Below are 12,251 nucleotides of genomic sequence, written 5' to 3'. Positions count from 1 at the left end.
GGAAGCGTCGAGTGATACGCATGTGGGCTGTTCTTCCAAGCGCTTCCAAGTCCGGATTGAGTCTGGTGGCAATGAAGTGTACCACCCGAAAGCCGATCCTGTGAGGGACTGTGCGAAGAACCTCACACGTAGTGGATCCGACGCTGAGGCCGTTCCTAGCTGTGCCAAATATTGGCTCACATGCTCGATGGAGCTGGAACCATCTGATCCACTGAATTTGGAGAAATCAGGGAGCCGATATTTGGGTGGTAGCGGGACCAATTCGTATTCGTCGGGGTACGGCTTGGAATAGCCGATTGTCCTTCTTTTCGGCACCATGCCGAACTGGTCTCTCGGGCTCGTGCTGATTTGATCCGCGGTGCTGGCTGTAGGAGTCGAACTCTGAAGATTCGCCGGGGTGGCGTACTTAGCCAGCCATGCTTGCTTTCCCAGCTCTGAGCCAACTGCAGGAGCTGCGCTCTGGAGGTTTGTTGGAGTGGCATACGTAGCTAGCCACGTCTGCTTCTCAAGATCTGTCGCTGACGTTCCTCCTGCTTTTCCAGAAGTCCCTGCTGTTGCAGTCTGGTTTGCGAGTGCCCAGTTACTGCAGTCTGGCACGTATGTGCACATGTACCCGTGAGGGATCTCCTTAGGCGCCTCGTACAAAAACTGGTAGTCGCTAGGGTCACCACCGATCTTGTAGACGACGAATGCCGGTGAATTCGGCACCTCTGGTGCTGCCAACGCAAATGGCAGCGGTGGCCGGGACTGGAGTGGCATCTCTCCCTGGTGTGTCCCGAGAGCTGGTCCTGACGGAGAGTATTGACGACTCATGATTTCTGGATCACTCGAAGAGCAACACGCTTCAAAGTGTTCACCGGAGTTCTCGAGTGGCGGTGTAGCGAGTGAGCCACCATGTAGTTAATCTCTGACGAAGGGACCTAGTGCGTTCTTCTGATGGGGCAGACAGGTCTATTCCATCGAGCGCACCTTGAGGCGAGAACCCTTTCCACCTGATGCCATGTGAACGGGTTCTGTGAAACGAGCCGATGAGGTCGGCCTCGAGGATCGTTTTGACCTCGTCATACTTCTTCTTGAGCTCCTCGGTCAGATCCTCGTACGTGACTGGAGTGCCGTCCGCCATCTCAGATGTAGATGGCGATGTGGTTGATGACGAAGCTCGTCCCACCGGGCGTGCCAGAATGTGTTGCGGTCAAAACCCACCGGCGGGCAGCGACGGGCAACACAGTAGAGCCGGGAACAACTTAGGGCTGCGGCTGGCCCTGGTCCCTCCGAGCGACGGCCCGCAAAGCCTCTGGTACACACGTCCGATGCTGATGCAAGGGCGTGCCACCTGACCTATACCTGGTCAGGAAGGTGATGGAGATGCCTCGCTTAGATCCTGCATGACATACACGTAAACATTAAATACGAGCCTCGATCGGCTCTCAGGTTATCCCGTGAATCGGCTCAAGGAGCCGATCCACCCATGATTCGTACGAGGTGCACGAATATATGGTGGTCCTGCTTGATCAAGATAAAGCTAAAACAATCTACGACGATTTAGGGTTTTCACCGCATAATCGGATCATCCTACTCACGATTGGGCCTCGCGGCCACGCACGGTGATCGTAAGCCGATCCTAGACAAGGCCTAAAAACCAACACGAGGTTGATCCCCGGAACATCCTGTCTAGGACTAGCAAACGACACCCTACGTGCCGCTGGATCCTCCAACCCTTTGTAAGGCCTAACTATTGCAGATATTAAACTAATCCTTGAAGAACAAGGAGCAACCGTAACGGATCGGATCTACTAAATAATGATCAAGCGGGGTGCCGCCCCTACACCTAAGATAGGTGTAAGGGCGGCTAGATATGCAAGGGTTGCACTACGATAGCATATGATACGAAGAACAATGCTAACCCTAACATATCTAAGATAACTACGTTGCTCGCCATCAAAAAGGCTTCAGTACGAGCAACGCATGAACAACATAAAGCTTGTGCTGCCTAGATCGCAAGATGCGATCTAGGCAGCATGATGCTTACCGGTAGAAACCCTCGAGACGAAGGAGTTGGCGATGCGCCGAGATTGATTTGTGGTTGAACGTTGGTTGTTTATTTCATAAACCCTAGATACATATTTATAGTCCAGGGGACTTTCTAACGTGGGAATAATCCCCACCGTGCACGAGACAAACTCTAACTTTTAATCTAAGATGCGATCTACTATAATACAGATACACGGGCAATCTAGCCCAAACTCTTCGTGCAAGGCTGCTTCAGAGATCTTCCACGTATAATCTTCAAGCCCATCTTGATCGCGGCCCACCTCTGACTCGGTCAAATTCTGGTGATAACACAAGCCCCCCTGGTTTTGGAAATGATAATTTCAAAACCACTCTGTTTTTCCTTCGAAGGGTCATGTCGTGGCAGAGCAGAAACGTTGCAGTATCCTTCATCATGATGCCCTGTCTTCTCAGCTTCTCTGCAAAATTCGATAGCTTTTAGCATCACCTCCTCGGAAACTGCAATGGCATTAACTCTCCACCAGGCTCCTCATTATTTAACCGTGCCGATCGATTAGCCCTCTTCATCCCCTTCCTCTGTTCTAGCTATCGGCACCAAAAAACCCTCTCCTTCCATAGCCATGTCGCCCTCTTCCTCCTCTTCCGTTTCTCTCCAATCTTCTTCCTCAAGCGAGTCGACCCCAGGGCACAACCAGACGGAGGCGTACAACAAGCGCGCTCCCAAGCATTGGGACACACGGGAGTGGGACTTCGATTTCGTGCCAGAGGGCGAGGACCTCGTCTGGTCGGATGGGGCCATGCCCCTAACTGACGGGGAAGATGACCTCCGGTTCCTGATTGACGAACCTTTGGAGGCGGAGAGCGACGACGACGACCCTCCCTTCCGGGGTAAATTCACTTCCGTCACCAAAAGAGAAGAAGAGGATGTCGAAGACGAAGACATCTCCTCCGACATGAAGAAGGAACAGGAGGACGACACCTCCTCCGATGAACCGCCGGCAAAACGCATCCGGGGCTGGGCTTGGTCAGACGAGGACGATGATGATGACGAGGAAGAAGCCTCCGCTGAAGGTCACAGTAGCAGCACCGAGGGATTCGTCGACAGCAGCAATGAGGGCAGCTACCCCAGCGACGGCGAAGATGGCAACAGCCCTTAGAATAGGGACCTACTAGTATAGGATTAGCAGCAGCAATCTGTCCCTTTTGCTGAACAATCGGCTTCTCTTTGTAAGAAATCTTATTATCAATGAAAAATTTCCTTTGATTTTGCCGATGTTCTTTATGCTGATTTAGCCGATTTTTCCTCATCTGACTTTGACGATTGTTAGCCTAACCAATGCTTAATGACCAGATGGGGCCACGCCTTGGTCTCTCACGATAATCTGCGAGACAGGCCAATTCAGTCATCCTTCCAAGTTAGCCAGTTCTGCCGATGACGATAGCACTGGGTGCAGCCGACTGCAGCAGACCGGCGATTTGATCTTGAGCGGGCGTTTTTAAGAGAGCCCTGGAACTGTTGCTGAATCAGCTTGGATGCTGAAACTGATAACTCTGTAACAAAAGCATCATTCTTCAGAACAGTTGCGATGTAGAGCCAGCTGATTCCAACAAAATCGGCTCCCAAAGCCAAGAACCTCTCGGGCGAGTTGCCCCCCGAGCCTCATCCCAGGCGAGTAATGAATCAGCCAAATGTGTCACCATCGGCTTCCAAGCTAGAATGCAGAACCAGCCGATTCCAACAAAATCGGCTCTCCAGCGCAAAGATATTTCATGGCGAGCTGCCCCCCGAGCCTCTTCAGTTCCCATCAAAACGTGGCAGGAAAGCTTACGCCCAAAGAACCGACGCACTGAAAGGGTTCTCCAAGACTCTGATGCCCTCCAAGACTCTGGACGTAACAACCTCTGAAAGTGACATCGACCAAGCCGCCACCTTGGTCTACGCCAGGCAAAACGCCATAGCCGCTTGATTCGTCATCGGCTGTGCTCATACTCCTAGGATAGGTATGCTCCCTTTGTTGGACTCACCCTTAACCTGATCTGCATGCTTACACTGGCACTGCTGAACTTGAAGACTTGCAGAAGGAGTTGGAGGTCTTGAGAAGGAATTCATCCAGTAGAGCCTCTCCTTGTAACTCAACAACTGCTCCATCGGGCTTCTGCTTATATCAGCTGTACCTCTTGAGTCGATGGCCATGCATCGGCTTGTGTTTAAAAAATTTGTTGTTTTTTTTTACATGGCCGATTTATTTATGCATCGGCCCCCATACTTCAATATCCATCATCATCAGAGAATATATCTTGAACTGTTGGACATTTAACAGCCACTTCCAACTTCGTATCCTCGTGTCTTGTCCATCTAAGTGCCCCCCGAGCCGATTCTTTCAAGTAATTGAGGGTATCGGCTCTTCAGGCATCCTCTGTTGGATCAGCGCTGAACCCAGGCAAAACGTATGTCGAGGATGATTTCGGCCGATTGCTAGAATCGGCACCCATATTGATCGAAGCGTTCAATGAAGGTTTTGTAATGTTCATTCATAGATCCTTGGGGCCGATCCCTAGGATCGGCCTCGCCACGTTTGCTCATCGGTTGGTTCTTGCTACACAGTCAGGCCGGGGAATAAGACCAGCCTAACCCCATCCCGTGTCACGTTGATGTGCTTGCAGTCGTCAAAATTGGGTGTCTCGTCTGATCCTGGAGCACTGAACTCCGAAGGAAGGATGAACACCATGTTTGTGCCAGCCGATGTTTCACCATCGGCTTTCCTTTGCTTGGGGCGCCACTCCATTTTCCGTGGTCGACCCTCTTCATCCAAGGTTTGCTGGACCTTTGCGGCCAGATCAGGCCGCGCTTTCCTTAGCGTGTGCAGGTATAGCCTTTCGGCTTCCTCCAAGCCACGCAGTCGCTGAACCCTGCGCTTTTGGGAACGGCTGAGTCCATCAGGGCACCACCTTGGACGGTGGTACCTGTCTTCTTCTTCTTCTCCCTCGTCTTCCGAATCCTCGAGATCTTCCATCCGAGGGGACTCAGCGCGTTTGCTTTGTGGTGGGAGAGGCCCTAGACGTTTGAACACGGACACGTTGGCTGCCTCCTTCTTCTTCTGGTTGCATTCTGGGCAATTGCCGATTGTAGGCAATCGGCTCATTCCTGAGTCCCATCAGTGTCTGAAGAAGGGGCAGTCCCAGTGCCTATCCTCGTCATCTTGCTCCCTTGCCTTTCCCTTGGCACGGCGCTCGTACTCCTCCTCATCGCGATCATGCCGACGATGTCTTCTGGCTTCTCTAGCCAGACGCTCTCTTTCATCATCATCGCTGGATCGTCGGCGTTGGTCATACTGACTCACGTACTTGTTGAGGAGGTGATCAGAGAGAGGTCGCTGATATCTTACATTCCTCACTTCTCCCTCTGTGATGTAGCGCTTGCCGTCGTGTCGGAGCCGATCGCGTGGAGCGGCTTCCTCTGTGCCCTTGCTACGAGAGCAGCTGCCCTCGTCTCCGTCCTTGCCAGCGTGGTGTCCAGGTTCTACCATGTTGATGCTGAACGAGGATCCCGGCTGGCAACCTTCAGGGTAAGTGCACTCCACCATGTTAACGGCGGGGAAGGGGTGGGTGTCGACCTTCATGGCGTACTGGTTAAAAATCAGACGTCCTTGTTCTATCGCCATTTGGATCTGCTGACGCCAAACCCTGCAGTCGTTGGTGGCATGGGAGACTGAGTTATGCCATTTGCAGTATGGCTTTCCGTTCAGCTCCTGTACCGTGGGGATTTTGAGGCCTTCGGGTATCTTCAACTGCTTCTCCTTGAGTAGGAGGTCGAAGATTTGCTCAGTTTTGGTCACGTCAAAATCAAAGCCTCTGGGCGGACCTGGTGGCTTGACCCATTTGCAGGACACGGGGGTTGCCCCCCGAGTCCATTCAGCCATTGCTACTTCTTGATCTCCCACAGAGCCTTCATCTTCGTCTGCCTCAACCAAGACTACCGCACGCTTGAATTTATCCTGGTACAAGTCCGGGTGGCGCTGTTCATATCTTGCGCGGTTTACGAACCATGTGCGCCAGTGAAGGGTAGTCTGCTTGAGAGGCCACGTCCTTGACTTGTGATGCAAGGCCCACCACTGCCAATTCGACTGCTTCTTTTTCAGTCACACGAACCGAATAACATCGGTTCCTAAGATTCCTGAAGCGCTGGATGTATTCTGCCACAGTTTCTCCACGCTTCTGACGTATTTGTGCTAGATCGGTAAGGCCAGACTCGGAAGCGTCTGAGTGATACTGCATGTGGAACTGTTCTTCCAACTGCTTCCAAGTCCGGATTGAGTCTGGTGGCAATGAAGTGTACCACCCGAAAGCCGATCCTGTGAGGGACTGTGCGAAGAACCTCACACGTAGTGGATCCGACGCTGAGGCCGTTCCTAGCTGTGCCAAATATTGGCTCACATGCTCGATGGAGCTGGAACCATCTGATCCACTGAATTTGGAGAAATCAGGGAGCCGATATTTGGGTGGTAGCGGGACCAATTCGTATTCGTCGGGGTACGGCTTGGAATAGCCGATTGTCCTTCTTTTCGGCACCATGCCGAACTGGTCTCTCAGGATCGTGCTGATTTGATCCGCGGTGCTGGCTGTAGGAGTCGAACTCTGAAGATTCGCCGGGGTGGCGTACTTAGCCAGCCATGCTTGCTTTCCCAGCTCTGAGCCAACTGCAGGAGCTGCGCTCTGGAGGTTTGTTGGAGTGGCATACGTAGCTAGCCACGTCTGCTTCTCAAGATCTGTCGCTGACGTTCCTCCTGCTTTTCCAGAAGTCCCTGCTGTTGCAGTCTGGTTTGCGAGTGCCCGATTCTGCGCCGGCACGTATGTGCACATGTACCCGTGAGGGATCTCCTTAGGCGCCTCGTACAAAAACTGGTAGTCGCTAGGGTCACCACCGATCTTGTAGACGACGAATGCCGGTGAATTCGGCACCTCTGGTGCTGCCAACGCAAATGGCAGCGGTGGCCGGGACTGGAGTGGCATCTCTCCCTGGTGTGTCCCGAGAGCTGGTCCTGACGGAGAGTATTGACGACTCATGATTTCCTGGATCACTCGAAGAGCAACACGCTTCAAAGTGTTCACCAGGTTCTCAGAGTGGCGGTGTAGCGAGTGAGCCACCATGTAGTTAATCTCCTGACGAAGGGACCTAGTGCGTTCTTCTGATGGGGCAGACAGGTCTATTCCATCGAGCGCACCTTGAGGCGAGAACCCTTTCCACCTGATGCCATGTGAACGGGTTCTGTGAAACGAGCCGATGAGGTCGGCCTCGAGGATCGTTTTGACCTCGTCATACTTCTTCTTGAGCTCCTCGGTCAGATCCTCGTACGTGACTGGAGTGCCGTCCGCCATCTCAGATGTAGATGGCGATGTGGTTGATGACGAAGCTCGTCCCACCGGGCGTGCCAGAATGTGTTGCGGTCAAAACCCACCGGCGGGCAGCGACGGGCAACACAGTAGAGCCGGGAACAACTTAGGGCTGCGGCTGGCCCTGGTCCCTCCGAGCGACGGCCCGCAAAGCCTCTGGTACACACGTCCGATGCTGATGCAAGGGCGTGCCACCTGACCTATGCACAGTCAGGAAGGTGATGGAGATGCCTCGCTTAGTTTCCTGCATGGCATACACGTAAACATTAAATACGAGCCTCGATCGGCTCTCAGGTTATCCCGTGAATCGGCTCAAGGAGCCGATCCACCCATGATTCGTACGAGGTGCACGAATATATGGTGGTCCTGCTTGATCAAGATAAAGCTAAAACAATCTACGACGATTTAGGGTTTTCACCGCATAATCGGATCATCCTACTCACGATTGGGCCTCGCGGCCACGCACGGTGATCGTAAGCCGATCCTAGACAAGGCCTAAAAACCAACACGAGGTTGATCCCCGGAACATCCTGTCTAGGACTAGCAAACGACACCCTACATGCCGCTGGATCCTCCAACCCTTTGTAAGGCCTAACTATTGCAGATATTAAACTAATCCTTGAAGAACAAGGAGCAACCGTAACGGATCGGATCTACTAAATAATGATCAAGCGGGGTGCCGCCCCTACACCTAAGATAGGTGTAAGGGCGGCTAGATATGCAAGGGTTGCACTACGATAGCATATGATACGAAGAACAATGCTAACCCTAACATATCTAAGATAACTACGTTGCTCGCCATCAAAAAGGCTTCAGTACGAGCAACGCATGAACAACATAAAGCTTGTGCTGCCTAGATCGCAAGATGCGATCTAGGCAGCATGATGCTTACCGGTAGAAACCCTCGAGACGAAGGAGTTGGCGATGCGCCGAGATTGATTTGTGGTTGAACGTTGGTTGTTTATTTCATAAACCCTAGATACATATTTATAGTCCAGGGGACTTTCTAACGTGGGAATAATCCCCACCGTGCACGAGACAAACTCTAACTTTTAATCTAAGATGCGATCTACTATAATACAGATACACGGGCAATCTAGCCCAAACTCTTCGTGCAAGGCCGCTTCAGAGATCTTCCACGTATAATCTTCAAGCCCATCTTGATCGCGGCCCACCTCTGACTCGGTCAAATTCTGGTGATAACACTTATGTGGCAACAATGGCTTTGATGAGTGATGGTTTGGTCGCGGTAAAACCTTGTTAGTCGGCTTGGCCCGAAGTGTTCGAGTTTTCCCCATGTTGGTCTTCCGTTGTTGTGGAGCCGGAGCTGCCATGTTCTTCAAGTGTCTTCTATTGGGCGGCGTATGATGACCTGCAAGGGGAGGTCCAGGTGAAGTTCTCCTTCGGTGCGGGTCTTGCGCATCCCCTCTCTGGAGCTCGTCACCCGAGTCGGAGCTTCTTTCCCCTACACGAGGAGCCACCTGTTTGGCTTTCGCGAGCCTGAGCTTCGTGGTGCCGCTTCGGCAAGGTCTTCTTTGGTGGTCGCTTCTTTGGGTAAGTTGGAGTCGCTACGGAGTGCGGAGTGATGACGATGACGCCGGTGAGCAACCTCGACGATGATCTTCGCTTCGGTGGTGTTTGTGCAGCTTCAGTGGGTTGCCAGGGTGGCTGTGTGTCCCCTAGCGACGGTTGTGTTCCATGACGGTTGGCATGGGTGGTTGTACCGGTTTTTGGCCGGTTTTCCGTTAATAAACTGGCCACCTATTCTTCTCTATTAATGAAAAGCTTAATTTAGTAGATACGCATGGGTAAAGCTTAAGCTAGCTCAGCTCACACATGTATGGTTCAACCACGACCCAAAATTAGTCAATGGATGGATGTTCACTGCATGCAGTACAGCAGCGGCGACGTGTGCATGTACTACGTCCACTTCGATGTAAGTGGAAACCTCCGATCCCGGCCCACTTGATCATCCATCTAAATGAAATCTTTGTGAAATCATGGTTACTTAGATCTAAGACAAACCAAGCATGTAGTACATGCAAAACTGCATATATACTCCGTTAGTAGAGAAGATAGGTTTGATTGGTTCATCTGGGCATGCTAGAGGCGGCTTATGTACGTTGAGCTCTTGCTTTGAGAGGAGGAGGATGGATGGTGGTGGCACATCTTGCATGGTTTGACTGCATGCATGCACATTTCTTACGTCTCCCACGGAATATGTCAAAGTCGACTATGGAAACTTCCAAGTCGTCTCTCCGGCATCAGCTGGAGCCGTGGATGTTCGCATGTGCTGTCTTATAGTATGGCTGGCACCTTTCATTTTTCAAGTCTCTACTTGGCCTCCATGACGATTCTACACAACCAACATGCTATAAAAATAAGAGGAGTGCATGGCCTCTAGCACTATAAATACCCACATACAAGCTTCTCTAGCAACTCACCTCATCTGAACTCTCACAATGGCAAGCGCTAAACTAGCTGCTCTCGGGTTCATTGTACTCTTGAGCATTGGATTGGCCAATGCTGGAAGGGTGGCTAGATACTCTAGTTCTCAAGGAACAGGATCTGGAGAGGGAGGGGGTGGGGGTGAAGTGAGTGGTGGTGGCTCAGGATCAGGGAGCGGAGCTGGTTTTGGCCAGAGTTCAAGCAGTGGTGCACATGCAAGCAGTGGAGGTGGAGGTGAAGGGAGTGGCCATAGCCAGCCCGGCGGTACTGGATCCGGCAGCGGGTCCGGTGCCGGCTCAGGATATGGTGGTTATAATGGTGAATATTATAATGGTGGATATACTGAAGATCCGGTAGTCGGCTTGGTGCCGGCTCAGGCTCCGGTGCAGGCTCAGGGTCCGGTGTCGGCTCAGGCTCCATTGCAGGCTCAGGGTCCGGTGTCGGCTGAGTCTCCGATGTATATATATGAAAGTGATGTTGGTGAATCTTCCAGCTCAGGCGGTAGCGGTGGTGGTGGTGGTGGAGGACAAGCAACCGGGGGGTATTATGGATCTAGTGGCTATGGATCTGGTAGTGGCTATGGATCCGGCTCTAGTGATGCAAGTAATAACTACTATTATGGATATCGTAATGCAAATGCATATTCTAATGGTGGTGGTAGTGGAAGCGGACAAGGCACCAATGGTGGGAACGGAGGCGGCAGCGGCGCTGGATCTGGTTTTGGCAATACCAACCCGTAAATCTCTTCGTCGTGCTAATCCAAATATGAAGCCCAACCCACTCGATATGTGTTGAATGGGTACCATATAAGTTCTTTTCATTTGTTTGTACCTTTTGTGACGTTTATTACAAGAAATAAAGGGCTTCATCATTCCGATAAAATAGCGGTGTCAGCAACAAGAATATTGTGTGACTATGGGTTCTCTAAGTGTAACATGTCTTTCCTCGTTGCATATCTATTTATATATCCATAGTTTCAAAGATATTAAATTGTATGGATTAATAAATAGTGCTCTTCACGTGTGCATATTGTGGAGTACAATTTAAATATCCAGCGTTGATTTTTTTTCCTTTGAAACAGAGGAAAAAGTTTTGCCTCAATTTATTAGTTAAGGATGAGAGAATTGTACAGTTAAATTACAGAATAGAAAACGAACCGGTACGGGAAAGACACAGACGATCAGGTGGTGGCGTAAAACCCATCTAGGGTTTCGTCCCTCTCGTCGGCGACACTGCCGGTCCGCTCCGCCTCCGGTGGCCTTGGGGCCTTGGAGGTGTGGCGGACCGCAGCCTCTCGCCGGCGGGAAGGTTTCAGTTCTTCGTTTAGTTTGTTCTCGGTGTCTTCTTCAGGATGGTGAGGCGGCGGCTACTTCCTGAAGTCAGAATAAGGTCCTCCCCGTCCTATCCTCGCTCCGGTGGTGCATCTAGCGTCGGCGGAGGGCGTGTGGAGTTGTGTGTCCGGCGGATCTCCCGAGATCCGGTCGTCTCTCGTGTTCGATTGTGTGGTTTCAGGTCAGTCTCTTCCGATCTACGGTTGTCATCATTGGCGATGGTTGCTGCTCTAGTGCGCTGGTCCTTTGGGGCCTTAGCACGACGACTTCCCGTCTGTCTACTACAACAAGCTCTACTACGACAAGCTTTGCCTGGCTCCGGTGATGGAGGGGCGAGGACAGCGGCGCGCCTTCGGCTCGTGCTAGTGTCTGTAGTCGTCGCTAGGTGGTCCAATGACCTTTTTGTAATTTTTATTACTTTTAGGCATCTTTGTACTACTGTTGATGATTATTAATAGATCGGTGGAATTTTCGCAAAAAAAAATTACAGAAAAGAAAAATGCGATACAAACACACCAAGACGTACTACTCACAAAGGAATAAAATCCCACGTCCACATAGACAGCCTGGCAAACCCTTGAAAGCACAACAAACCAACACGAAGAGACCACCTCAACGGCTTGTCCTCCTGGTTTGGATCCCCTTGGTGTTGTCCAGCGTTGATCCCATTCTTAAATGAAAGGCAACCTATATTTTTTTTGCAAATTGGAATATATTACTTAATTATCAGGATTGCAACCTTGATACAGAGTTGGGGTATATCTAGTGGACCCGTACTTAACCAAAAATTGGACATGGCTTCAGTACGTCCCAAATTAGCGAGTGCATGGCTCACTGAGTTTTGCTCTCGGTTAATGTGCTGTACCCTAAACTCTCTTTCTCGTACCAGCAAAAACTTGATCTCCTTCAGCTGGTCGGTTGTAGCTGATCGGTCTTCTCCAGGTAAGTTAATCAAAATTACCGCCTCCAAGCAATCCAATTCTACGATGCATGGAAGATTGATCCACTGGCGCGTGAGTCTACATCTCTCCACACATGCCACTAGTTCCACTTCCAACGCAGAGGATCAAG

The 12,251-nt window shown here is 51.2% G+C and overlaps 1 protein-coding gene across 1 annotated transcript; it reads left to right on the top strand.

The window, feature by feature from the left end:
- Positions 1 to 9,839: 9,839 nt before the first annotated feature.
- LOC127310069 (uncharacterized) lies at positions 9,840 to 10,832 on the top strand. Its single transcript, XM_051340770.1, has one exon. It carries the CDS (start codon positions 9,864 to 9,866, stop codon positions 10,587 to 10,589), a length of 726 nt encoding a protein of 241 aa, XP_051196730.1. The 5' UTR covers positions 9,840 to 9,863; the 3' UTR covers positions 10,590 to 10,832.
- Positions 10,833 to 12,251: the final 1,419 nt, after the last annotated feature.

This window comes from Lolium perenne, chromosome 6 (genome assembly GCF_019359855.2).
Source record: "Lolium perenne isolate Kyuss_39 chromosome 6, Kyuss_2.0, whole genome shotgun sequence".
Taxonomy (NCBI): Eukaryota; Viridiplantae; Streptophyta; class Magnoliopsida; order Poales; family Poaceae; genus Lolium; species Lolium perenne.
The sequence above is the reverse complement of the archived record's forward strand: the minus strand, read 5'-3'. Positions and strand labels throughout refer to the sequence as shown.

Bases quoted from the DNA above. Each gene is read 5' to 3' on its own strand.
- LOC127310069 (XM_051340770.1), top strand. From the start codon at position 9,864: ATGGCAAGCGCTAAACTAGCTGCTCTCGGGTTCATTGTACTCTTGAGC.